The sequence below is a fragment of the Pinus tabuliformis genome, chromosome 3_2, assembly GCF_031772625.1.
Source record: "Pinus tabuliformis cultivar Carrire ecotype Pingquan chromosome 3_2, CPIR1, whole genome shotgun sequence".
Classification (NCBI taxonomy): domain Eukaryota; kingdom Viridiplantae; phylum Streptophyta; class Pinopsida; order Pinales; family Pinaceae; genus Pinus; species Pinus tabuliformis.
In genome coordinates this window covers 496974331-496998346 of record NC_142302.1, presented here as the reverse complement: position 1 = coordinate 496998346, position 24016 = coordinate 496974331, and the positions used below count along the sequence as shown (strand labels likewise).

General features: G+C 36.0%; 1 protein-coding gene across 1 annotated transcript; it reads left to right on the top strand.

The window, feature by feature from the left end:
• The first annotated feature begins 429 nt into the window (after nt 1-429).
• Nucleotides 430-10496, top strand: LOC149181464 (phosphoenolpyruvate carboxykinase (ATP)-like). The gene is made up of 12 exons (XM_089416627.1): nt 430-1254; nt 1951-2138; nt 4235-4385; nt 7205-7289; nt 7645-7745; nt 7993-8291; nt 8405-8578; nt 8721-8786; nt 9099-9277; nt 9363-9532; nt 9658-9826; nt 9997-10496. The coding sequence occupies exons 1-12, from the start codon at nt 1073-1075 to the stop codon at nt 10135-10137; spliced, it is 1905 nt and encodes a 634-aa protein (XP_089272753.1). The 5' UTR covers nt 430-1072; the 3' UTR covers nt 10138-10496.
• Nucleotides 10497-24016: the final 13520 nt, after the last annotated feature.

The following is a 24016-nucleotide window of genomic DNA, read 5'->3' as shown; positions in this document are numbered from 1 at the left end:
AACAAAAAAATATTAAAAAAATCAAAATTTAAAAACAATTAAACTTTTTTAAAACAACCTAAGGAAAAAGAAAAATAATATATTAAATAACTAAAGTGTTGCATTACAACTTATAATTGCATGTTAAAATAGAGGGGCTGAATTGGAAATAAAGGAAAAAATATTGAGAAGGTCAAAATTCAGAAACAATACAATTTTTTTCAAATAACTTAATACTTGGTAAAGAAAAATAATATATTAAATAACTAAACACACTAACATTAAATTAAAAATTATAATTATAATTAAAAATTATAATTATAATTATATATATATATTAAAAGTAATAATTATTAAAATAATAAAAATGATAAAATTTAATTTATGAACGGAAAATTTATATAATTCCGATATTAACGCCCGCCTCAACATGCTTCCATCTTCTGTTTGACGCAATGATGTCATGAGCAGCTTTAGGATAAGAACGATGTCATTTGCAACTGATATCATGCCACTAGGGTTCGTAGATCAAGGGTAGAAATTAATGCCAGTGGAAGCGGATATGGCATACTTGTTGTCTGTTGCACCCTGAAACGATGGAAAATCATTCATTATTTTATATCCATATGGCCCGGACCACCAACAATAGTTCCTAATTCAGCATTTTTTGCCGTATAGCCCATAGATTCGGCGGCAGTAAGGTCCAAGGGGCCATTTGTTTTGAAAAAATACCGCACTCAAAATACCAGTTATCAAATTCAAATAGCCCTGGTACCGCATTGCAAATTCGAACCAACTATAGCCAAACGATGGACGTAATACCGCAGACCAAAACGATGATCGCGCGAACCTTCTTGACTTCCGATTTCTTCTCAGTATTTAGGATAAAGGCCTGTACTACTATAAATTCCTTTTGTCTTTGTGTCCTGTGCATGCAATTTCTGCAACCTACTTTCTATGGGTTTTCTTGTGTAGTGGACTCGTTCTGTTTTTGCGATCAAATCCAGACCAGAAAAAGGCCTATCTTTGTTGTGCCCAAATTGAATTATAGAAATTCCTAGTACAGAGTTGCGGTTGGTTTTCGGTTTCTGTAATGGCGGAAATGATGGGCATGACCAATGGTTTTGCGCTGAACAAATCTCCCGACATCTGCCATGATGATTCTGCTACTCCTCTGTCGGCTAAGTCAATTGATGAACTTTTCCTTTTGCAGAGGAAGTACTTCAAGTCCTCTCTACGCGTTGCTAGCGAAAACCATAAATTAATCTCCATAAGGTATGTGGTTTTCTCTCATTCCCATTGAATTTGATCATACAGTTCTTGTGTTTGCTTTTATAACAATCCAACACATTTTATTCTATAGCCGTGGATAATTACAATGATCACAGATATCCATACACAAAGCTCAATGGGGAATATTATCGTAGATATGAACATGCATTCATAAGTTTCAGGACTTAAGGTAACTCCAGGTTTATTAGGTATCCCCATGTTTATGAGGCATCCACATTTTTACAGTGGCTCAGGAGTTCCACATCAGTACCCACCTTGCGAGTTTTAGATGATCACAATTTAGCCACTTACAAGATTTATGCCACTCTACAAATCACCTTCTCTAAAAGTATCCAACAAAATCACTTTAGTGGTAAGTGAACAGTATGTTGTCACCAGAAAGGAAAGCCAACAGCAATAGCCCATAAGTTCATCTTTGCATTTGTGTTTCTGAAGAGATGAACCCTCATTGAACATACATTATCACAGATCTGCATATGGATATACATTTATAACTTCACACCTAATTACGTGATATGTTTGTGTGGATCTCTCAAACTATCTCTTGTAAGAACATAAATGCTTAATAAGCAAACATATGTTCTTTGATAGCTATCCCCCTTTTGAATTGCAGTCCAACATTAAACCCTATCATCCATATAATACATACTGATCGATATTACTTCATTTGTTTTGCAGTTCGACATTAGCCCCCTTTTCAGGGAGAAATGGGCCTAAGCTAGTAACCAAGGACCTCCGAAAGGGAGTTCAAAGGCTCAAAGCCATTGCTATTGATCACGCTGCGAAGCACGTTGAAATTCCTTCTACTCTTCCAGACGATGTTGACCTCAAAAGTACTGCTGTTCTATATAATCTCTCTGCAGCAGGTTTGTTGCTCTGCTTATATGCTTAATTCAAAATTAATTGACTGCTGATAGTCCTTTTCGTAGGCCACCTGTAACAGATATGATCCGATCGATACAAACCACATGACGAGAGGTGGATATTTGAGATCAATGATTCTTTGGTTGAAAATATCAGCTATGCATATTAGGACAAGTTGAAGCCCAAGAATACAGAGTGCAAATGCAGACAATTCTTAGGAAGAAAATTTCTTTATTAGCTTGCTAAAGGATCCATACTAATTTGATATATTTACAATAAATTATGATGAATCATAAATCACTTGGAATTGCTGACAAGGATAAAGGCAATCCAACTTGCTTAATTTATGAATTGTTATAATTATTTGTAAACTTGCCAGTTATCTTAAATTTTTCTTGGAAAAGCCGTCTTTTAAATGAGTAGAGGATGCATGACGCTGTCTTAGTTTATGCATTTGTTTTAGAGATGGTGTTTTAATGTAGAATAGGAAGACGTTAGAAACGTCACTTTAACAATGAGGACTTGCAACCTAAAGCCAGTTTCTGGATTGACAATTTGGTTTGAGTAATGTCTCATAAACCACTGGGAAGTAATGGCAATGTGTTCCATGGGTACACGTCTGTGGGTTTGGGTATCACATCTCTTGCTTTGCCCATGTTGCTCAGACTTGATTACTTTATTGGAAATGTGCCATGTCATCTCTTGTTCACTTCCAGTACTTGGGAATGCCTCTTGCAGAAATGGGATGCTCCTGATGATTGGTGGTACTCTGGAAATCCCCCTACTAGGAGCATTCTCATAAAACATGTAAAATAAAAGTAACAGAAAATGTAATCTTTTTCTCTTTGAAGATAGGCGAAGGGCCCACTACCCTTACTTTCCCTGTTCTTCTCTACTTAACCCATCTAAATCTTATATTTTGTTGTTTCACGCATTCAACATGCTAGTTTGAGTAAATTAAAGAGGTTGAAGTGGGGTTTTTATGAAAAACAACCTTTCAACAGTAGAAAAGTGTGCAAAACAAGGGTTTTCTACCATATCCCAAGTTTATTTCAGATCCAGTAAGCATTCTCTTTGTGAACACTTGGAGAAGCATTAATCTAAGTTTTCATTATTCTTTTGGCTGAAAAAGTTAAAACACCATTTAGATTTAACTAGGGATAAGCTATTTCCACATTCCTGCTGGTGTTTGTTATTTCTCATGACACATAGATGCAAAACACCAAACAGAGGCTGATTGAGCATGACTAGAGGTTTGAGCCTTGTTCCATTTTCTTGTCTTTGTTATTTTTTTGTCTAACTGTTAAGTATTTAAACGATGATGGATGTAATTATATGAGATATTGGATTTCATTTTGGTTTGGACTTGATGTTTTATGTTGAGAAATACAATGATTTGCAAATTTTGCAAATGCCAATTAGATCATAGATGTTGTTATTTTATAAATCTCTAATTAATTATCTATAAAAGGAATGTCTTTTATTTCTTTTTAATTTGAAATTTGTTAAATCTTTTAAAATTTTAATATTTGAGATAAGGTCCAATGTTTCTAAGACCCCACCACCCTAAAAAACATTCCATGAAATTAAAGAGATCTCTCAACTCCTTGAGATCTGTCCCCACATCTCCACATCCTTGTGTTGCCAAAACTTGGTGGAATATTGAATAGAAGTCCAAAGGTAATATTAATGATCGAGCAAGATGATAACTCCATAGGAGCTTTCTTGATATATCAAAACCTGCGTACAAGCTTTACTCCGTTTGTGCTTAGAGTCCCCATCTTTATTTGGACTTGGTTGGAGCCGCATGGAACAAAATTGGCTTTTATTTTTGGTTTCATTGAAGATCATAGAAATTTATATGTTCTTTTTGTCAAATTCATAGTTACTGTTTAGGAGTTTAATGTATTTGCTGATATTCGTTTGTGCTTAGAGTCCCCATCTTTATATGGACTTGGTTGGAGCCGCATGGAACAAAATTGGCTTTTATTTTTGGTTTCATTGAAGATCATAGAAATTTATATGTTCTTTTTGTTAAATTCATAGTTACTGTTTAGGAGTTTAATGTATTTGCTCATATTTTTTGGTTTTTTTCCAGAGCTATATGAATTTGCTCTCCATGAAGAAGGATCTTTCGTGACATCAACTGGGGCCTTAGCAACTCTTTCTGGTGCAAGGACTGGAAGATCTCCTAAAGACAAACGTGTTGTTAACGATGAATTAACTGCAAATGAGCTTTGGTGGGAAGCGTAAGGATATAAATTTTCCCTTTTCATTTCCGTTAGAATGCATTTTGATTCTCAAACTCTTGAGAAAGGGCCGACACATTCAACACAAAGACTTTTGTCAAAATCAGATTGAGTCAAAACTGGAGTTTTAATTACCTTCTTTAGCAACTGAATTCGTCCCAACTGCCTTTGTCCAAACAAGTACCTTTCTCTGCGTTCATTCAATCAACAGTGCATATATACCACTAAATTTTTAATGATCTAGTTTTCATGGCACCTCTATATTGCTTTGCAGTGTGGGTTTGTGAAGTATTGTTTTCACCTTGTTGATATCCATGATCAAAGCCTTTGAAAGATAGGGTAAATGCAAGGAACACTAACTCGTTTTTACATAAGTCACTTTTCTAAATTCATTAATAATCCTCAAAAGCGATCTAACTCGTCTTTGCAAAATTCACTATTTTCTGAATTCATTACTAATCCTCAAAAACCATCTTCAAATGTCGTACATGTTCCTCCACAGGCATAAACATACCAATATACTCCCTAAGAACCTATTCATCATCCTCAGAGATGTCCCAGGAGCATTTCAGTGTCCAAATGGCATCACAAGCCATTCATATTATCCCGTGTCTGGTTTTAAATCCGGCCTTCCATTCATTGCTGTCCTTGATTCTAATTTGATGACACCCACTCTGGATCAATTCTTGGTGCCAATTTGGCAGCAAACAGAGAGTCCAACCTATCATACATTAGAGGTTCAGGTAATGGATAACACTATTTAATTGGCCTTTTATTTAATGCTCTACAATCGATACATACTACCTCCCTTATTAGGTGCTAACAAGGCTCAGGTCTGCAAAACCTTCCAACCATTTGTTCACTTCTGCTTGCACATGTTGTTTGTTAACCGTTTTCTCCTCTTTTGGAAAAGGGAGCACACTTCTTCATCCTTCATGGTCCATCGAAATTCCTTCTAGCTGAAGAGCATGATTAATAACAGAAAATCCATCGTGTCAAATTGCCATGTTCTGCTAAGTAACAAACAGTATTAAAATAGAGAAAGAAAGATTGATTACCAGAAAGTTACGGCATTTCTGTAGCCATGAATTTTTATATGGATTTGAACTGGAAAGTAGTCCAGGTTCGATTTTGGGACCATTTGGATATTTTTGCTCACCAAGTTATTTGAATCCCATTGTCTATAATGGCTTTACACAATGTCTCCAACATTTACTAATGGTTTAGATGCATTTTTTTTTCCTTCAATTCATTTGTAACTTTAAGTTCTCACTTGTTTCATTTCAACTCCTGCCGCTGGTGGTTCTTCCTCTTGTGGAACCAAATTCTTGTTATTGTTTCTCACATTTTACTGACAATTGGTGGCTTTATGTCCATCACAAATATATAAAATTAAGGGCCTCCTATAGTCTCCAAAACTGTGTCCTCTTATCATTGTGCCTTTGATTTTCTTGTCAAGATTCTCCATTAATATGATCTTTTCTTATTTCATTTTGATCTTTTCCTCTGGCCGATCTAGACATGTCTCTTTTATCTCTAAAATTTATGCTAGTCCCTCTCCTATTCGTCATTTTTCCTTTGCTTCTATTACGTTTTCCCTCTGCTTTCAATGCATGCTAAAAGGCCCTGTCTATAGAATGTAGTTTAACATCTGCCATCTCATCTTGGATCCAAAAATATAACTCGTATCTGGTTTTGGTGGGTCCTTTGTGCATGTAGGTACTCATTTGTAGTTTGAAAAAATGCTTTATATACTTGTGCACTAACTAGTCCTTTCATCTAAATTTTGTGATTGCCTAAACAAGGCCTAATGATAGTCCAAGGGTAGGGATTTGGCTTTCATCCTCTTCATAAAATTTTCCCATATTCTAATTTTCTTGTCACTGTGACTCACCTGATTGTTATGCAAGTGATCCCAACATAAAGCTTTGGGTTTCAACTTTCATCATTCACTCTATTGGAACGTCTTTTGCTATGTTCTCCATGCCAAAATTCAAATTGATTGCTTAAGCTCTAGAACCAAATCTATCAATGCGTCTGGGTTCAAATTTCCCTGAAAAACTCTTAGATGTCAAACTTCATTGGGGCTTCATGTTTTGATATAGTTCCTATGAGCCTCTCCATTGGGTCAAGTGCTCAAATCTGACTAATGCCAACATTGACTTCTTTGTCTTCAGAATCATCATTCCTTAATCTCTTCTCAATGGCACCTTCTATAAGACTCTTCATCCATAATACATATAACTTCTGGCACTATCAATCTGTCTTCTTTCTTTCCTTCCAACCAAAACAAAAGCCTCGCTGAGCCATATTTGTCTCTTTGATGCCAAACTGATGCATCATTAGCTGAGAATATGCTCCTATTTCCCATAACAAACTCGATACCTCTTTCATCTGCAATAAACTGCAACAGATAACTAATTTTTTCTGCAGAGCCAATTATATATAGAGCCAAACTTCCAATGAAAACCAATGGAACAATGTAGAAGCAGCTGAACTTTCTGATATTTTATAGATCTTAAGAACTTTGCTAGTTTAATAGGAGCATATATAAAAGAGGAAGAAACTCTCCCTGGAAAGAAACGACTGTGCCTAATACTAATATGGGAGATCAGAAAACATTACATAAACAGAGGCATTAGATTGAAGGTTAATGACAAAGAAAATCTGTCCATATGGAATGTGTATCGGATCAGCAGTATTTGGTCTTGCCGTGTACCGTTAATACAGGAATGAATGAAAGTAAAGATTCTCTGAGAATTGAATTTTCATTGTTTTTTGTTTCAATCATTGACCCTCTACATTTCTCTTTTTAACAGAGGCTCACCAAACATTGAAATGGATGAGCACACATTCCTTGTCAACCGAGAAAGGGCAGTGGATTTCTTGACATCACTAGATAAGGTATGCTGACAGTTCATGTTTATTCAACAAAATCTGAGTTACATCTCCTGACTGGCAGGAGAGTTTGCTACTAGCACTAGGGCCTATCTTTTGCACCAACATGATGAATTAAAAAAGATTGAAATCCTAAGCATGTTGTGACTAGTGCATCCTGATGATCGTTTGACCATGCCTGGCTCATCAGGGTGCTAAAATCATTTATACAAGTAAAATGATTCATTGCATCTGCCTAATTGCATGAGTATATGTGGGGAGAGCATCTAGGTTCATTTTATATAGCTTTCAAGAATTCAGTATAATTTCACCAACTTCGAAAGATAAACTGTGATCATATTAACATTTTCCTTATATGCAGGTTTTTGTGAATGATCAATTCCTTAACTGGGATTCAGACCATCGGCTCAAAGTGCACATCATTTCAGCACGAGCATATCATTCCCTCTTCATGCATAACATGTAGGTCAGCTACATATTTCAGTAGTGTGGGTTCATTCTCTAGTATGAGTTTTTTCTTTTTCATTTGATCAGTCTATTGTTTTCAACTTGGATGTTTTGATGGTGGCATCAATTTTATTTTTATTTTTTTATAATGTTTCAAGTGCTTCAAGTTCATATATATTACAGGTGGTGTCATTACCTTCAAAGAAGGCATTACCTCTAAAGGAAGTTCTTGTGTAGTAACATTTTCTTTGGTTTTTGATAGGTGCATACGTCCTACTCCTGAAGAGCTAGAGAACTTTGGGACTCCAGACTTCACCATTTATAATGCAGGGCAATTTCCATGCAATCGATTCACTCATTATATGAATTCTACCACCACCGTTGATTTAAATCTTACCAGAAAAGAAATGGTAATTCTTGGAACCCAATATGCTGGGGAAATGAAGAAGGGCTTATTCAGTCTGATGCATTACCTAATGCCCAAGAAAGGAATTTTATCTCTTCATTCTGGCTGCAATATGGGAAATGAAGGAGATGTGAATCTATTCTTTGGCCTATCAGGTATTGCAGGTTTCAAATTCTAGCAGCTATTCGAAGTTATTTTTATGGATCCCTGTTTTATTTATTTTTATGTTTTGGTGGAGTGGGTGATGACAAAGCTTGGCTATGTGAAGGAACTGGAAAGACCACACTATCAACAGACCCAAACCGATATTTGATTGGAGATGATGAACATTGCTGGAGTGACAATGGCATCTCAAATATTGAAGGAGGGTGCTATGCAAAGTGTATTGACCTTTCAAAGGAAAAAGAGCCTGACATCTGGAATGCAATCAAATTTGGAACCAGTGGGTACACCGTTCTTTGTTTGCTAATTTAAGCCTGGTGATATTACTTGTATTTCAGGATTCAAGTGCCATTGAGTTCATGCATAGCTCTTTAGATTGTATTTATCTATGAAAATAAGTGTTTTGTTTGATTTTGTGGCAGTATTGGAGAATGTTGTATTTGATATGCATACAAGGGAGGTGGATTACTCAGACAAATCCATCACTGGTATCATTTTTGCAACTTGAGATTCTTCATTAATGTGGTCATAAATGCAACTAAAATGACAATCAATCATTAACCATTTTGACTCTCATCAGTTCAAAGTTCAAACTTCACATGAAAAGATTATTCAACCAATAAAAACAGGCTTGTGATGTTCTCTTCAATTGGTGCTATAATCTAATATAGTCTAAATATTTTTGGTGCAAATTTCAGAATTGCCAAATTATTATGGTTCTAGAACTATTAAAGATAATATTTATGTTTTTGGATGTTTTGTTACGGTAATCTTCCCTTTGACGTTTCTTTAAATTGCAGAGAATACAAGGGCATCATATCCCATAGAGTACATTCAAAATGCAAAGATTCCATGTGTTGGGCCTCACCCTAAGAATGTCATTCTACTAGCATGTGATGCGTTTGGTGTTCTACCGCCAGTTAGCAAGCTGACATTGACCCAAACCATGTATCACTTCATCAGTGGTTACACTGCCTTGGTAAGATTGACTGGGTTTATACGTATGATTCCCTTTTCAGTCTTCTTGAGATCGCTTGTGTTTATGAACTTTTTCATAATTTCAGGTAGCAGGCACTGAAGAAGGAGTCGAGGAGCCACGAGCAACATTCTCCGCCTGTTTTGGAGCTGCATTTCTCATGCTGCATCCAGCCAAATATGCAGAAATGCTGGCAGAGAAGATGCAAAAGCATGGTACAACAGCATGGTTGGTTAACACTGGTTGGTCTGGTGGGAGGTACTGTGATACATTTAAGCTAATCTTATAGGGAAAATATTGTTTGTAACTAATTGGTTTGATTGGGACTTATTTTATTACAATATATGGTGGGTCATTCCTAATTTTGACAAATTATGATGCAGCTATGGTGTAGGACAGAGAATGAAGCTTACTTATACGCGCAGAATCGTAGATGCTATAAACAATGGCAGTTTGCTGAATGCAAACTATACAGAAACACCTGTTTTTGGCCTGCATGTTCCAGATGTTGTTGAGGGCATTCCGTCAGAGATACTGCACCCTGAGAACACGGTATGTTGTGATGTTGGTTTTTGAAGTACGGCTCCACATTCTCCATTGTTTTATTTTCTTCGATCAGCATTCAGATGTTAGTATGGTCATAAAATCTATAATTTCCTTTTATTGGGTCCCATAGTTTTAAAATATGTAAACACGCTGAGGATTTGTACTCTTTTTTGCAGTGGTCTGACAAGAAGGCTTATCAGGAAACCCTGCAAAAGTTGGCAGGTCTCTTTAGGAACAATTTTAAGAAATTCACAGGTTATAAAATTGGCAACAGTAGTAGGCTTACTGAAGAGATTCTTGCAGCAGGACCACAATAAGCTTTATACTGTCGTACTAATTGTCTGAAAGAGCATAGTTTGCTGTGGACAATGTTAAAAACAAGTGCCGTTAGAGCAGGATAAAGCATTACTTTTTAAATTCTTTGTGGTAACTTGGAAAGTAATATTTTGTTTATGGTAACTAGCAAAGTAGTGTTTTATTACGGGCATATGATCAATGTTAGATTTTTTTTTTTGGAGGAAGGGAATCCTTTGAAATCTTGTTAAATTAAATTGATGTAACTCCGTTTCATGATGGAACTGTTTGTTCCAAAATATGTATATGGAAAGTTGAAATGGCTGTAAGCTTGGACACATGTGGAATAGTAAAGTATGACGTTTATTAGAATTTTTTAACATTTTGGTTTTTTTTGGAGGAAGGGAATTCCTTGAAATCTTTTTAAATTGATGTAACTCTGTTTCATGATGGAACTGTTTGTTCCAAAATATGCATATGTAAAGTTGAAATGGCTGTAAGCTTGGACACGTGGAATGAGTAAAGTATGCCAATTGAGTTGTAAGAATCTACATTATAAGTATCATATAAATTCCATTACATTATAAATGTTATATAAATTCCATTAATAGGCGGTAAGCGAGGAATTCCAAGAGAAAAGGGGTCTATGAGTCTAGGGAAGTGGAAGAAAGGGGACCTGAGGGACTAAGAGGGCCTTAACCCAAGTCTTGACCTTGTATCCATGCTCAATTATTGCTCACCTACCATGAGATTGGTGCTTCTTAAAGAAGGATGCATGGACTTGTTATGAGGCACATGGTCTCATTTTGTCATGCAATCCAAGATTTTGGCAAACAGGGGTTTCTCCGATTTGTTATTCTTCTAAGTTCACTTTTGCTGCCCTGCTGTCATGCTTTGGATGCCTATCTGAAGAGAATTGCTGAGACACAAATGCCTAAAACCATAACTAAGGCTTATCACTGGTAGGGAAGAAAAATTTAGTCACCATTGGAAGTCCTTGGTCCCTAGCACTGGAGGGAAGGGGGATAACCTAAGGGATTGCTTTAGCAGAGAAGGTAGAGGAGGAAGACACATTAGTTGAATGGGACTGTTATGGTTAGGAAGGTCTATAGTGTTAGTTCCCTCTATATGAAATGGAATGGGTTTAGTGTAAGGGATTAGAACCATTCCATGGGAAAACTCATCCATGTGGATTCATAGCCTTGGCTTAATTGTGGCCTTTGTGATAAGAATGCCTATGTGCTTGGGTGGAATGGTATTCATTTGCATCCATTGGGGGAAGAATTCTGAGAAAAAATAATTGCTTTTAATTGTTGAAATAGCATATTTATATTTATGTTGTGAATGAAAGTAGATCATGAATAATTAGCATAAAATTATAAGTTGTAACTATGTTGAAATACACTACAGAATTCCTCATTGCAATGGAAGGATTTGCATTCATTCTTAATATTAATAGTTAAATTATGTTTGTGCATGTTTGTTTACACTTTAGAATGCATCAATAGGGAAGTTTTGAGTTGTCACTGAGTACCTCATCTCTACAAAAAGAGTACAAAGGAGGCCAGGGATGTTAGAGAAGGGTATTAGAGTGGCACTGCCTTTAGGTGAAGGAAGGTCTGCAATAGCAAACCACTCTGGGTAAATATTAAGGGTACAAGATTGAAGATGATGGAATTTTTGTGCATAAAACCCAAATTTACATTTCCAATTCATGTCAATTGAAGAAGCTTGTTTTGAATGAAATGCATAGTGTCCCATGTCCTATAACCCTAGATACCAAAAGGAGGATATTGTAGTAGTAAAGAAGCAATAGTTTTGGCCATAAATGCGAAGAGACGTTGCAGAGTACTAAACAAGATGCATGGAATGTCACTGAGTAAAAGTTGAGGATGAACATCCAATTGGATTACTACAACCAATGCCATTGCCAAAATGAAAGTGGGAAACACTAACTATTGACTCCATGACTAGCTTACCAAAAGTAGTGAGGTAAGGACTCCATCATGGTGGTGGTGCAAAATTTGACAAATGTTTGTTCACTTTATTCCAATTAAGTCTACTCGTAAAGCAATGAATATAGCAGAAATCTACATGAAAGAAGTTGCTAGATTGCATAGAATATCTAAAACCAATGCTTTAGACAAAGATTCAAAGTCCACTTCAAACTTTTGGAAGGGGTTATTCAAAGGCTTTGGAATTAATTTGAATTCAAATGCACATACCATTCATAGGCATATGGGCAAACAAAGAGGATAAATAATTAGAGATATGTTGGAAATCTATGTGATGGCCAAGCCATCCAAGTGGGATGGCTATTTCATCCAGTGGAGTTTGCATATAGTAATGGACATAATGTCTCTTTGAAGATCAGATTATTTGAAGCTTGTATTGCAGGAAGTATAACACCCTAGGATGTTGGGATAACCAAAATTGTTGAAGGAAATACAAGAATATATGGCTAAGATTAAGTAGAATATGAAAGTAGCTTGTATTGCAGGAAGTATAACACCCTAGGATGTTGGGATAACCAAAATTGTTGATGGAAATACAAGAATATATGGCTAAGATTAAGTAGAATATGAAAGTAGCATATGGCAACCAAAAGAGCTATGTAGATAAAGGAAGAGGACAAAGAGAATTCTTGGTTGGGAAGCATGTCTTTTAAGAGCTAAAACAAACAATATCTCATTAAAACGTAGAAGATGTGCTATAAGGTTGCTTGAAGATATTGTGGACCTTATGCAATTTTGGATAGAATAGGGTTAGTTACAAATAGGCTTGCTTTGCCTACTAACATAAAAGCTCATGATGATTTCACATATCCTCATTAAAGAAGTATGTGTACGATCCTAACCATGTCATTGATTGGGTTTTGATCCATGTGGAACTTGAGGGAGAGTTCTAGAACATGATAGTAACAATGCTCTAGAATAGAAACATAGTGCAAGTAAGTTCCAATGGGTGCATTCTATTTCTTAGGAAGCTCATGGGAGTAAGAGGATGTGATGCAAGAAGCATACCATTTTTGTTCTAGTTGTATGTATTAATATATAGAGGGTGAAAGTTGCATTGAGGATGGTACAAAAGAGAAGAGGGAAGGGAATGTAACACTTTAGTGTTGATCTAGATTATGAATGTATATGTTAAGTTGAATTGGTTGTGAGCCTAAACATATGTGGATTGAGTAAATTACAAAAATGAGCTGTAAGAATATATATTATAGATATAATATAATTCATATCAATGCACTACAAACCAGGAAGACCAAGATTAAAGAGGGCTATTAGTCCACAATGGGGGAAGAAAGAGTTCCTAAGGGGCTAAGATGACCTTAACCTAAGTTTCAACATTGTATTCATGTCCAATTATTATTGACTTAGCTTGAGATTACTTGTCCTCAAACAAGGATGCATGGACTTGTTATGAGGCACATGGTTTTATTTTCTCATGTGATATATAATCTAAGATTTTGGCTAAATCGGGGTTGGTCCTATTTGTGATCCCTTCAAGTTCACTTTACTCTTCTCTAAAGTCTCTCATACCTAGATGCCTAGCCTAATCTAGAGAGGATTCATGGCATGCAAATGTGTAAACATAACTAAAAGTTATTATTGAAAGAAATGAAAACCCTCATCACCATTGGAAGTCCTTGGTTCTTAGTAGTAAAGGTTCCTTGGAAAATGTGCATTGGAGCACTAGAGGGAAGGGGGATAGCCTAAGCAATTGTGTGGTAGAGAAGGGGATCCCATTGTTCTTGTTGTGCATGCTAAGGAAGAGAAGCAAGTTGAATGGGATTGTTGTGGTTAGAAAGGTCTACATTGTTAATTCCTTGTTAGTGAAATTTGGGAATTGTGTTGAAGTGTGAAAGATTAGAGCCACTCCACATGCAAATTTGCCTTGTTGGATTCATAGCCATGGCTCAAGCATGGTCTTTGTAATAGTACCTACGGTTGGGTGGAATGATCATTGTTTGCAGCCATTTAATGGAGAATTATCAAAAAAGAAAAGTACATCTTTGTTGTTTTTGGATATGCAAAAGCTATCACTTTTACAGGGTGGCGTTGCATATTCTCTTATTGTTTACTTACGCTATGTCTGAACGTTGAGCATGAATAATTTGGGCAAAATAATATGTTGTAAATTATCTTGAAATGCATTATGAGATTTTTATTTTGGGTGTATGCAATAGGCTTGCATTTGAAGGATTTTCCTTCATTTGTAGGTTTCATAATTACATTTTTAATCCTTGTATGCATTGTTTCCACCTTAGAACACATCAAAAGGGTAGTTTTGAGCTATTACTCAGTACCACATTCCCTTAAGAGGAGTACAAAAGAGGTTGGACATGTTACAAACTAGTCTCATTTCTTAAAAAAAAAAAAGATTTTCACCTCCATTTATTTAATCCAAGTCATAGTTCTATTAGATGCATGAATTGTAATTATATTATTTGTTTATATTTATTTACAGTTTCAGCTAATGGTGATAGCTTGAGAAAAACATATACATATTCTTTATAGTAGGAGAGATAACCAATGATTTTGACCTTTCTTAGTGTTTCTTTTGTCCTTTTTATAGGAATCTAGTAAATTTTTTATTTTTAATTATTGGAACTTTTAATTTATTTAGATTGCATATTGCAACTGCCTTGGGGGATTTTGACACCTATGCATTGATTTTGATTGATTTCTGCATCTTTTGTTGGTTTTCTTAGTGCAATTAGCACAACATTTATGAAATTCTAATAATTACTTCTGATGTAGATCTTCTTTTAACTTATTCCAATATATCATTAAGCAATTATACTTAAAAAATTCAACAATAAAGAACAATAGAACAATAGGGATCACAATGCACAAAATAAGACAAGATTGACCTTGGGAAAACCCACTAAGATGAAAAACCCAACAACCTTTTTCAATAGAGAATTTTTTCTTGTTTAATGAGAGACACACCTAGACCTGTGGTCAAACCTAGTCTCCTCCTCCAAGTCAAGTCACCCATTCTGATTGAGCAATTTGATCTACTTGTTTGACCTAGAATTTCGGTCCTCTTGGAATTGCTAGTTGCCCTAGAAATTTCAACCCCTTGCAACAATTGCCCCAAAAAAATGTGAACCACAATAGCCATCCACATGTGCAAATTTCAAGAGAAGAGAGAGAAATCATTGTTCTATTCTTCTTATTCGTCCTTCTTGTCCTTCATTTCTTGCCTAGAAACTGTCTCGTGTGAGAGAGTATGAATGCTCAAATGGAGGAGGTCGAGTTTCCTTTATATAGTAGTCTGTCTTGGCCTGCGCCGACTTGATTTGGAGGGAAGTTGAATTGTCACTTTTGGAGCCAAAATTTACATTTCAAAAATTCAAATTTTCATTTTTAAAAAGTTGCAATGGGACTTTGACTTAAAGTAATTTTTCCTTGACCCTATCCTTTTTAATTATGGCTCAAATACAAGTACATCAAGTGACCAAATATACATTATGAAGACCGTGTAGAAATTTTATACAAATTGCAATTGCTCAAGATTTCAATCTAAAAAACAAGAGACACAATTCTACTCTAATGATCTGCAGAATGGAAACCACAATTTAGAACAACATGCATAGACATGCAATAAGAAAAACCACAAATACACAATGATTTCTAGGGGAACCCATTTTGGAAAAATTCCTCAAGCCTATTTGCATAAATCAGTTGAATAAAGAAACTATTACAATTTTTTGCTCCATTTCTGACCACAACCTACAAAAGAATAATTGTTCTCTTTGCTTAATGAGAAAATTTGGTCAACACAACCAATTATTTTCTCACTAAGCCTCCTATTTCCTTACACAAATCCCAAGGAAATTAGCCCAAAAAAATAGGAATTGCCTCCAAATTGATTGCACAATTCCCAAGGATGGATTACCTGACCTCATTCAACACTTGTACACTCAAAACTAGTTTACAACTGATGTTGCACTGCCTTGTCATCTCCGCTTCAGCTGAGGAACTCAAATTCCTTGCATCCACTAACTATTTTGGGCTGATTGATCAATTAACTGATAGATCTTTGAGTTAGACTATTGTCCCACTGCACAACTGAACTTCAACTGACTCTATCAATAGTTAGAGGCTAGTTAATTGAATACAACTGGAAATAACTGAACTGCATTTCTAATATTTAGCAATCACACATGCATAAATGATCTCCAAGCCCTCTAACTCGAATTTACTAAGCTCACTGAGAGACAATATCCATGTCACACTAGTTAATTACCTCCAAATTGTCTTGCTGATGTGGAAATTTGATTTACTCAATTTGGCTAAGGCTAAAGTCAAATTGGGCCTTGCTTGCTACATTTTTTCAACACTCCATCTTAGTAAGAAAGGGATTTTTCACCACCCCTATCCTACAACTGTGGAATTCGAATTTACCTCTTGAAAATTCCTTTGTCAAGATGTCAACATCCTGATCCTCATTTGGAATGTATCGTAGTAACATAATACTCCTTTGCACACAATCCCATAAATGATGATAATAGATATCAATGTGCTTGGACCTGTCATGAAATACTAGATTCTCAGAGAGCTTAATGCAACTTTGATTATCACAATATATCACTGTTGGATCTATCTCCTAACTGAAAAGTTCCACAAGTATTTTCTTCATTGAGATGACCTCACATGTTGCTTGACTTGCAACCATGTATTCAACCTTTGCTGAGCTGAGTGCCATAGACCTTCGCTTCCTGTTGTACTAGGAAATAGTTATGAACCCAACACTGAAGATAACACCTAAAGTACTTTCCCTGTCTGATGGACTTCCTGCCCAATATGCATCAATGAAGCCTTGAAGCTTCACTCCCTCTGTTCTCCTTGTTGAGAAATCAATAGGGCAATGAATATGTTAATTCTCATAACTTGATAACTATTTTTGTTACCTTTTACGTATTAGCTTTGTTCGTTATTATTCCAATGTGCAATACATCAGAAAGCTACCAAAACCATAAGAATAGTGAGACGTATATAGGTTGCAAGCTAGGACCAAAACCCCTCCTCTTGAGGGGAAAACCCATAAATCTCTTCTTTATCTTTTAGATCTTTCAATTGATGAATACCATGACCTAGACTCAGACAAATACCCTCCAAGATCAAGTCTACCACAACCTCCTGCTGCAATAGCTTCGACCTCCTAGTAGATCCGAAATTCTGCTCCCAGCAATTGTTGCAATTGTTGTTGTTTCTCTAGGAGACTTGGATCTCCCTCTAATAGCCTTCCTCTTGACTTCGCTTTCCTTGATTTTAGTCCTAGGGATAGTGAGATTCCCTAAGAGACTTTCACTTGCCTTCCCTTCTCTTCTGCTTCCAAAATCGAACCCCAGAAGATCTAGCGTAGAAACCTTAACTTCGATCTTTCCAGAAGAATTGATAAGGCCTAGAAAACATTTCAACCTCTTCGACTTCCTCTTCTTCGCACTTCCTTCTTCGACTTCTTTTTCTTCTACTTCTTTGCTTAAGAGATGAGAGAGTGAGTGATCCAAATGGAGGACGAGTTCCTCTTATATATAGGCTTCTTCAAGGGTGGACGTGGCTCTTCATGTAGGCCGACTTGACAACTCATTAGGCTGAATTGATCTTGGAGGCATTTTGACACCTTCAAGACACAATAATTTTTTCTTTACAATTTACAATGTTCCCATAGGCTTCCATATATGATAATGACTCTTCTACCTAAGAAAAATCCTAGAAGCACTCAATGAGTGCTTGACTTATAAAATAAAAGAACTTGGGCATGAAACCCATGCTCCAATAATAATAGTAATTCATTTTTCATTTTATATTTACAATAATACATTTCATACTTATGAAGACCAAACCTAGTTACACATTTTTCAACACTCCCTCTTAACTAGGGAGGTATTCATAAGAGATACATGGTTATTCTCAATTTGAAGAGATCTCATAAAAAGAGTCAGGTTGGTAATCCATATGTCTAGCATCATATTAACTAGCATTGTCACATAGAAAGGACTTGACTAACAACTCTTTCTCTCCACGAGATTAGAGCATAATGCTGGTGAGACCAATGGTGTATAAACACCATCATCATTGTCTCCCAAGGTAAATACCCCACCCGGGTGTTCATAGAGTATGACCTCCCATTAGACCATTCTTATCTTGGGTAGATAATCCTCAAAGAATACCGGTCCACGACTACTCTTGTCTTGAATTCCCTACCATTCTTTCTTTCCAAGTGAAGACAAGAATGTAGTGTCTATCTCTCCCTCTTAATTAGGGAGGACAAATCTACCAGACCAAGATTTCCCCTCAAGTACACAAGCTTCTTGTTTGGAAGTGATTTCGTTAATATGTCAACCACATGTTCATAAATGGAGATATACCATAGCTGCAACACACCATTTTGTACTAGCTCTCGAATATAGTGATACTTGTTGTTGATATGATTTGTCTTTCCATGAAACACTAGATCCTCAAAAAAATGAATACAACTGGTATTATCACAAAGTATCACTGTAGGGTTCATTGGTCCTTCAAACAAGTCGGATAACAACTTCCTTAACCATACTTCATCTCTACTTACTTCACATGCTGCAACATATTTAGCCTCAACACTACTCAAAGAAACGATGTCTTGCTTTCTGCTCATCCATGAGACCATGGAGGATCATAAACTGAAACATCCTCCTGTAGTGCTTCTTCCATCTTCTTCACTGCCTCCCCAGTCAGAATCTATATAACCAATCAATTGGACATCATTCTTTCTATCATATTTCAAACAGTAGTTGATGGTTCCTCGCAGATATCTCAAAATATGCTTTGTTGCTATCCAATGATCATGCTTCAGCTCCACTTGGTATTGACTAAGTACATTTACTGCAAAACATAGGTTTGGTTGAGTATTCACCAAGTACATCAATGAGACAAAAAGCTGTATATACCTGGAAGGATCCACAGGGATTGATTCAGAACTCCACAACCTCTTTAAGTTTGTGATCATCGGAGTGGTCATAGGTTTACAGTGCATCATGTTGAACTTATTTAGAATCTCGATCACATACTTTCCTTGACCCAAATAGATTTCATTTGGTCCTTGCCAAACTTCTAGTCCCAAATAGTAATGCATCAGACCAAGATCATACATGTCAAATTCTGCTACCAGTTTCTTCTTACATTCTTCAATTTGATCTTCTACATCTGTCAAGAGAATATCAACTACATACATAAGAACAATTATAGGTTCATTGTTTACAACCTTAATATAAAGGTTCGAGTCATCAATTTTTTTTTGTGAAGCCTATTCTCACTAGGTATGCATCCATTCAGAATACCATGCCCTTGGAGCTTGCTTGAGGCCGTATAATTCTTTATTCAATATGCAAACATATGCCTTCCTATCTTTGACTTCAAATCCAAAGAGTTGTTCTATATAGACTTTTTCATCTATAGTGCCATTCAAAAACACAGTCTAGACATCCATTTGGTGGATTTTCCATCCAATAGATGCTGCCAGAGAGACTAATGATCGAATCATTGTATATCTTGTTGTTGGAGCAATTTTTTTTTCATAGTCAATGCCTTCAAGTTGAGAGAACCCTCTAGCCACAAATATTTCTTTATACTTATCTATACTTCCATCAGCTGCATGATTGATCTTATAGTTCCACTTAGAAGTAACCACATATTTTTCTTCAATCCTAGGTACGATCTTCCAGACTCCATTCTTCATTATAGATTGATACTCTTCATTCATGGCATCCTTCCATTCTTGATGTTATACAACCTCTTCAAATGTGGATGGTTATACTTCTATTAATTTTGTCATGTATGCAACATACCCATAATATTTCTTGGGTCTCTTACTTTCTCTAAATGATCCTTGCACTGCCCCATGACCTTCTGCATAAAGTAGTGTGGATTTCAACCAATTAGGTCTTTTCCTTGTTTTTAGAATAACCACGGGTTGAATAGGTTCACTAGGCCCTTCTTCTTCATGGTGCGATTCTTCTCCTTGTCAACTTCCTCTTCAAATATTGGAAGTTCTTCATCATCAAAATCTATAGAAATTTATTTTGACTTCTTGAATGCTATACTCTCATCAAATATGAAATCACGACTAAATTCAATGTGATGTCCATCTTTCATATAGATTCTGTAAGCTTTTGATGAGTTACTATATCCCACAAATATGCCTTTCATACTGGAAGGATCCAACTTCTTTCTTTTGTCCTTTGGTATATGAATATACACAGGACACCCAAAGATCCAGAGATGATCTACAGATGGTTTCCTCCCAATGAACATTATTTCTGGAGTCTTGTTATCTAGAGATCTGTGAGGACATCGATTTTGAATGTAGACTGTTGTCTTTGTTGCCTCTCCCCACAGAAACTTAGGTAGATCTTAATCATTTAACATTTCTTTTACACTTTATTCAATGGATCTGTTCTTTCTTTCTGCGACTCCATTTTGTTCGGGATTGTATGGGACTATTAGCTCCCTCTTAATTCTAGACTCCTTACAAAATGCTATAATATATTTGGATGTATATTATCCTCCATTATCAGATCTCAGTTTCTTGATTCTTCTTTCTGTAAGGTTCTCCACATCAGCCTTGAATTTTTGAAATTTTGTAAAGACTTCATCCTTGGTTTTGATTAAGTAAACCCAAGTCTTTCTTGAATGATCATCTATAAATGTGACATAATATAGATGGCCTCCAAATGATTTTGGAGTCATAGGTCCACACACATTAGAGTGAATGAGATCCAAGATTTCTTTCGACCGCAAAGCATTGCTTCCAAATGATCTCTGGGTATTCTTTCCCAAAGCACATCCCTTGCAAACACCTTCATGATCTTCCTTCAAATTCGATATTCCATCTACTATGGAACTTAAATTTGGAAGTATTTTGAAATGTAGATGACCAAACCTTTGAGCCAAAGTTCACATTGACTAATCTCAGTGTGAACTAGAGCTTGGATTACGAGATATATTAATATATAAAGCCTTCCTTCTTGGATATCAATAACTTTAGCTTGATCTATGCTTGAGTCTTTTCCCAAAACATCTACTTTTCCATCAATGAAGGCTACTCTATCTCCTTTATATTCTAAACTTGAAATAAAAAGTAATTTTTTTTATACAAACCTGGAACAAATAGAATTTTTTTGAGGTGGATGTTGCTTCCATCCTTGAGTTTTATGGAAGTTGATCCAATTCCCTTCACCGGATAGCTTTTGTTGTCTCCAAGTTCCATAGAGTAAGTGAATTTTTCTTTTGATAAGGTCTTCAATTGGTTGGAGTGACTAGTCATGTGTCTTGATGCACCACTATCAATTACCCAGATGTCTTCGTCTTGGAATGTACCAGAAAGAGCTGAGAAGAGACCTTCATCCCTTTCATTGATTGATGCCATATTTGAAGAGAATAAGAAACTCCATGCTTCCTTGATACCCTTCTTGAGATGGCTTACAATTTTCTTGATGAACTTCTTCATTGTAGAGGATATCTTCATGATGCCCTTAGAGAACCAAAGCTCTGATACCATGTTGAGAATTCAATAGGGCAATGAATATGTTAATTCTCTTAACTTGATAATTGTTTGTGTTACCTTTTACTTATTAGCTTTGTTTGTTAATATTCCAATGTGCAATACATCAAACAGATACCAAAAAAGTAAGAACAATGACATAGTATATAGGCTACAAGCCAGGGCCAAAAGCCCTTTTCTTGAGGGAAAAACCCGTAAATCTATTCTTTATCTTTCAGTTATTTCAATTGACGAATACCATGACCTAGGCTTAGGCAAATACCCTCCAAGATCAAGTCTACCGTGACCTCCCACTGAAATATATTCAACCTCCCAATAGATATAAATTTCTTCTCCCATCGACTGTTGCAATTGCTGCTGTTTCTCTAGGAGACTTCGATCTCCCTCTAATAGCCTTCCTCTTGACTTCGCTTGCCTTGATTTGAGTCCTAGAGCTAGTAAGATGCCCTAAGAAACCTTCACTTTCCTTCCCTTCTCTTCTGCTTCCAAAATCAAACCCCATAAGATCCATGTTAGGTCCCTATAATACTAGTGATTCCCCCATTACTATTGTCGTTGTATCCCTTATTGTTATTTTTGTGCCCCTATTGTCCCCATATTGTTATTATTGTGCTCCATAGAATCCCACTATTGTTATTTTTGTTCCTTTATATTATTATTGTTAGGTTGGCTTGGTTATATTGTGACCCCTTAGACTCCTATATAGAGAAAGGAGGTTTTGTCATTTGAATCATCCAAGAATTATTCATTTGTGTAATGTAAAGGAGGTTGCCCCCTCGAAGAGGCTGAATTCTAAGGCGTTAATCTATCTTTTCTATCTTTTTGTGAGCTGGTTTCATAATAATTGGTATCAGAGCTTTGGATTCTAGGGTTTCGCTGCTCTAAACAGCTCATCGTGGAATTTTCGCCATAATTTTTATTTATTTATTTAATTTATTTATTATTTATTATTTTATTATTATTATTATTTTTTTTTTTTTTGTGACATTTCAGAAGCTAAAAAAAAACTCATTTGAGACGAAATCTCGCTGAACCTCAGGTCCGAATTTCAGATCTTGTCTCGTTGTATTTTCGGAGATATGATCTGAGGAAGTTAGGGTTTGTGCAAGCTTTAAAATTTCATCTAAAACGAGTCATCGTGGAATTTTCACTATAACTCTTTTGCTACAAAGTTTTAGAAGCTAAAAAAAACCCATTTGAGAAGAAATCAGTTTGAACCTCGGCTCCAAATTTCAGATCCCTTCTCTCTATATTTTCGGAGATATAATCTGAGGAAGTTAGGGTTTTTGCAGATCCCCTAATTACATTCCAAATAGGTCACCTTGGGAAAATCGTCATAACTTTCGGTCCGAGCATCAGATTCAATTTTCGTAAGAAGTTATAGAAAGAGTACGGACTGTAGTGTTTTGGGTAACATTTTCAGAACCTAAGGTTGAAATAGTGACCCGCGGCATGTCTACAAGTTCGCTCTACTGAACCAGTCTATACTCAAATCATCGTGGGAGATTTGGCATAACTCTTAATTGGAGAATTCAGTCTTGATCAGACTTGCGGGGTTAAAAAGAGTACTCAGAGGGTTAATGTAGGAATAAATTTCAAACCTTGGAGATACAAAATTACAGAGATACATCAGATTCAATATCGAGCTCCTACAAAGTGAAAAAAGGTGTGTAGTTTTTTTAAATTTTTGCATAAGCTTGGTTTGAAAAATTAGTTTGAAGGAATTCAAAGGGCATAGTGAAGCATTATTATCAGTAATTGATGCCTCGAAGAAAGAAAATGGAAACACCTAGTAAGCAACCTGAAAGATCTAGCACGACTCATGAAGAAGAGGAAGAAATGCAACATGATATATCAAAAGTACGAGACCAAGTGCAAAAAATTTCACTCGCACAAAAAGTTATAGAAGCTAAGATGGATGGTTTGAAGAAAGACGTAGAAGCTAAGATGTATGGCGTGGAAGCTAAGATGGATGGTTCAAAGAAAGGTGTGGAAGCTAAGATGGATGGTTTAAAGAAAGGCGTAGAAGCTAAGATGAATGACGTGGAAGCTAAGATGGACAACGTGGAAGCTAAGATGGACAACGTGGAAGCTAAGATGGATGATTTAAAGAAAGGCATGGAAGATTTGAAGACGGATTGGATAAGGTTTCTACAAGAAATGTTTACTAATGGCGAAAGGGTAGTAAAGGAAACTCATGATGAGAACAAAATAAATGTTAATCATGATTTCATAGACTCTAATGTTGGATCGAAGAACCACCATGTTCCAAAGATCGATATGAGGAAGTTTAATGGCAAGGATCCTGGAACATGGATACTACAGATGGAGCAATTTTTCGATCTC

What these genes read in the sequence shown, in the direction of transcription:
- LOC149181464 (XM_089416627.1), top strand. Translation starts at nt 1,073, where the DNA reads ATGGCGGAAATGATGGGCATGACCAATGGTTTTGCGCTGAACAAATCT. An exon ending in CATAAATTAATCTCCATAAG is followed by an intron (nt 1,255 to 1,950) that starts GTATGTGGTTTT and finishes TTTGTTTTGCAG; the next exon opens with TTCGACATTAGCCCCCTTTT. An exon ending in TCTATTCTTTGGCCTATCAG is followed by an intron (nt 8,292 to 8,404) that starts GTATTGCAGGTT and finishes GGCTATGTGAAG; the next exon opens with GAACTGGAAAGACCACACTA.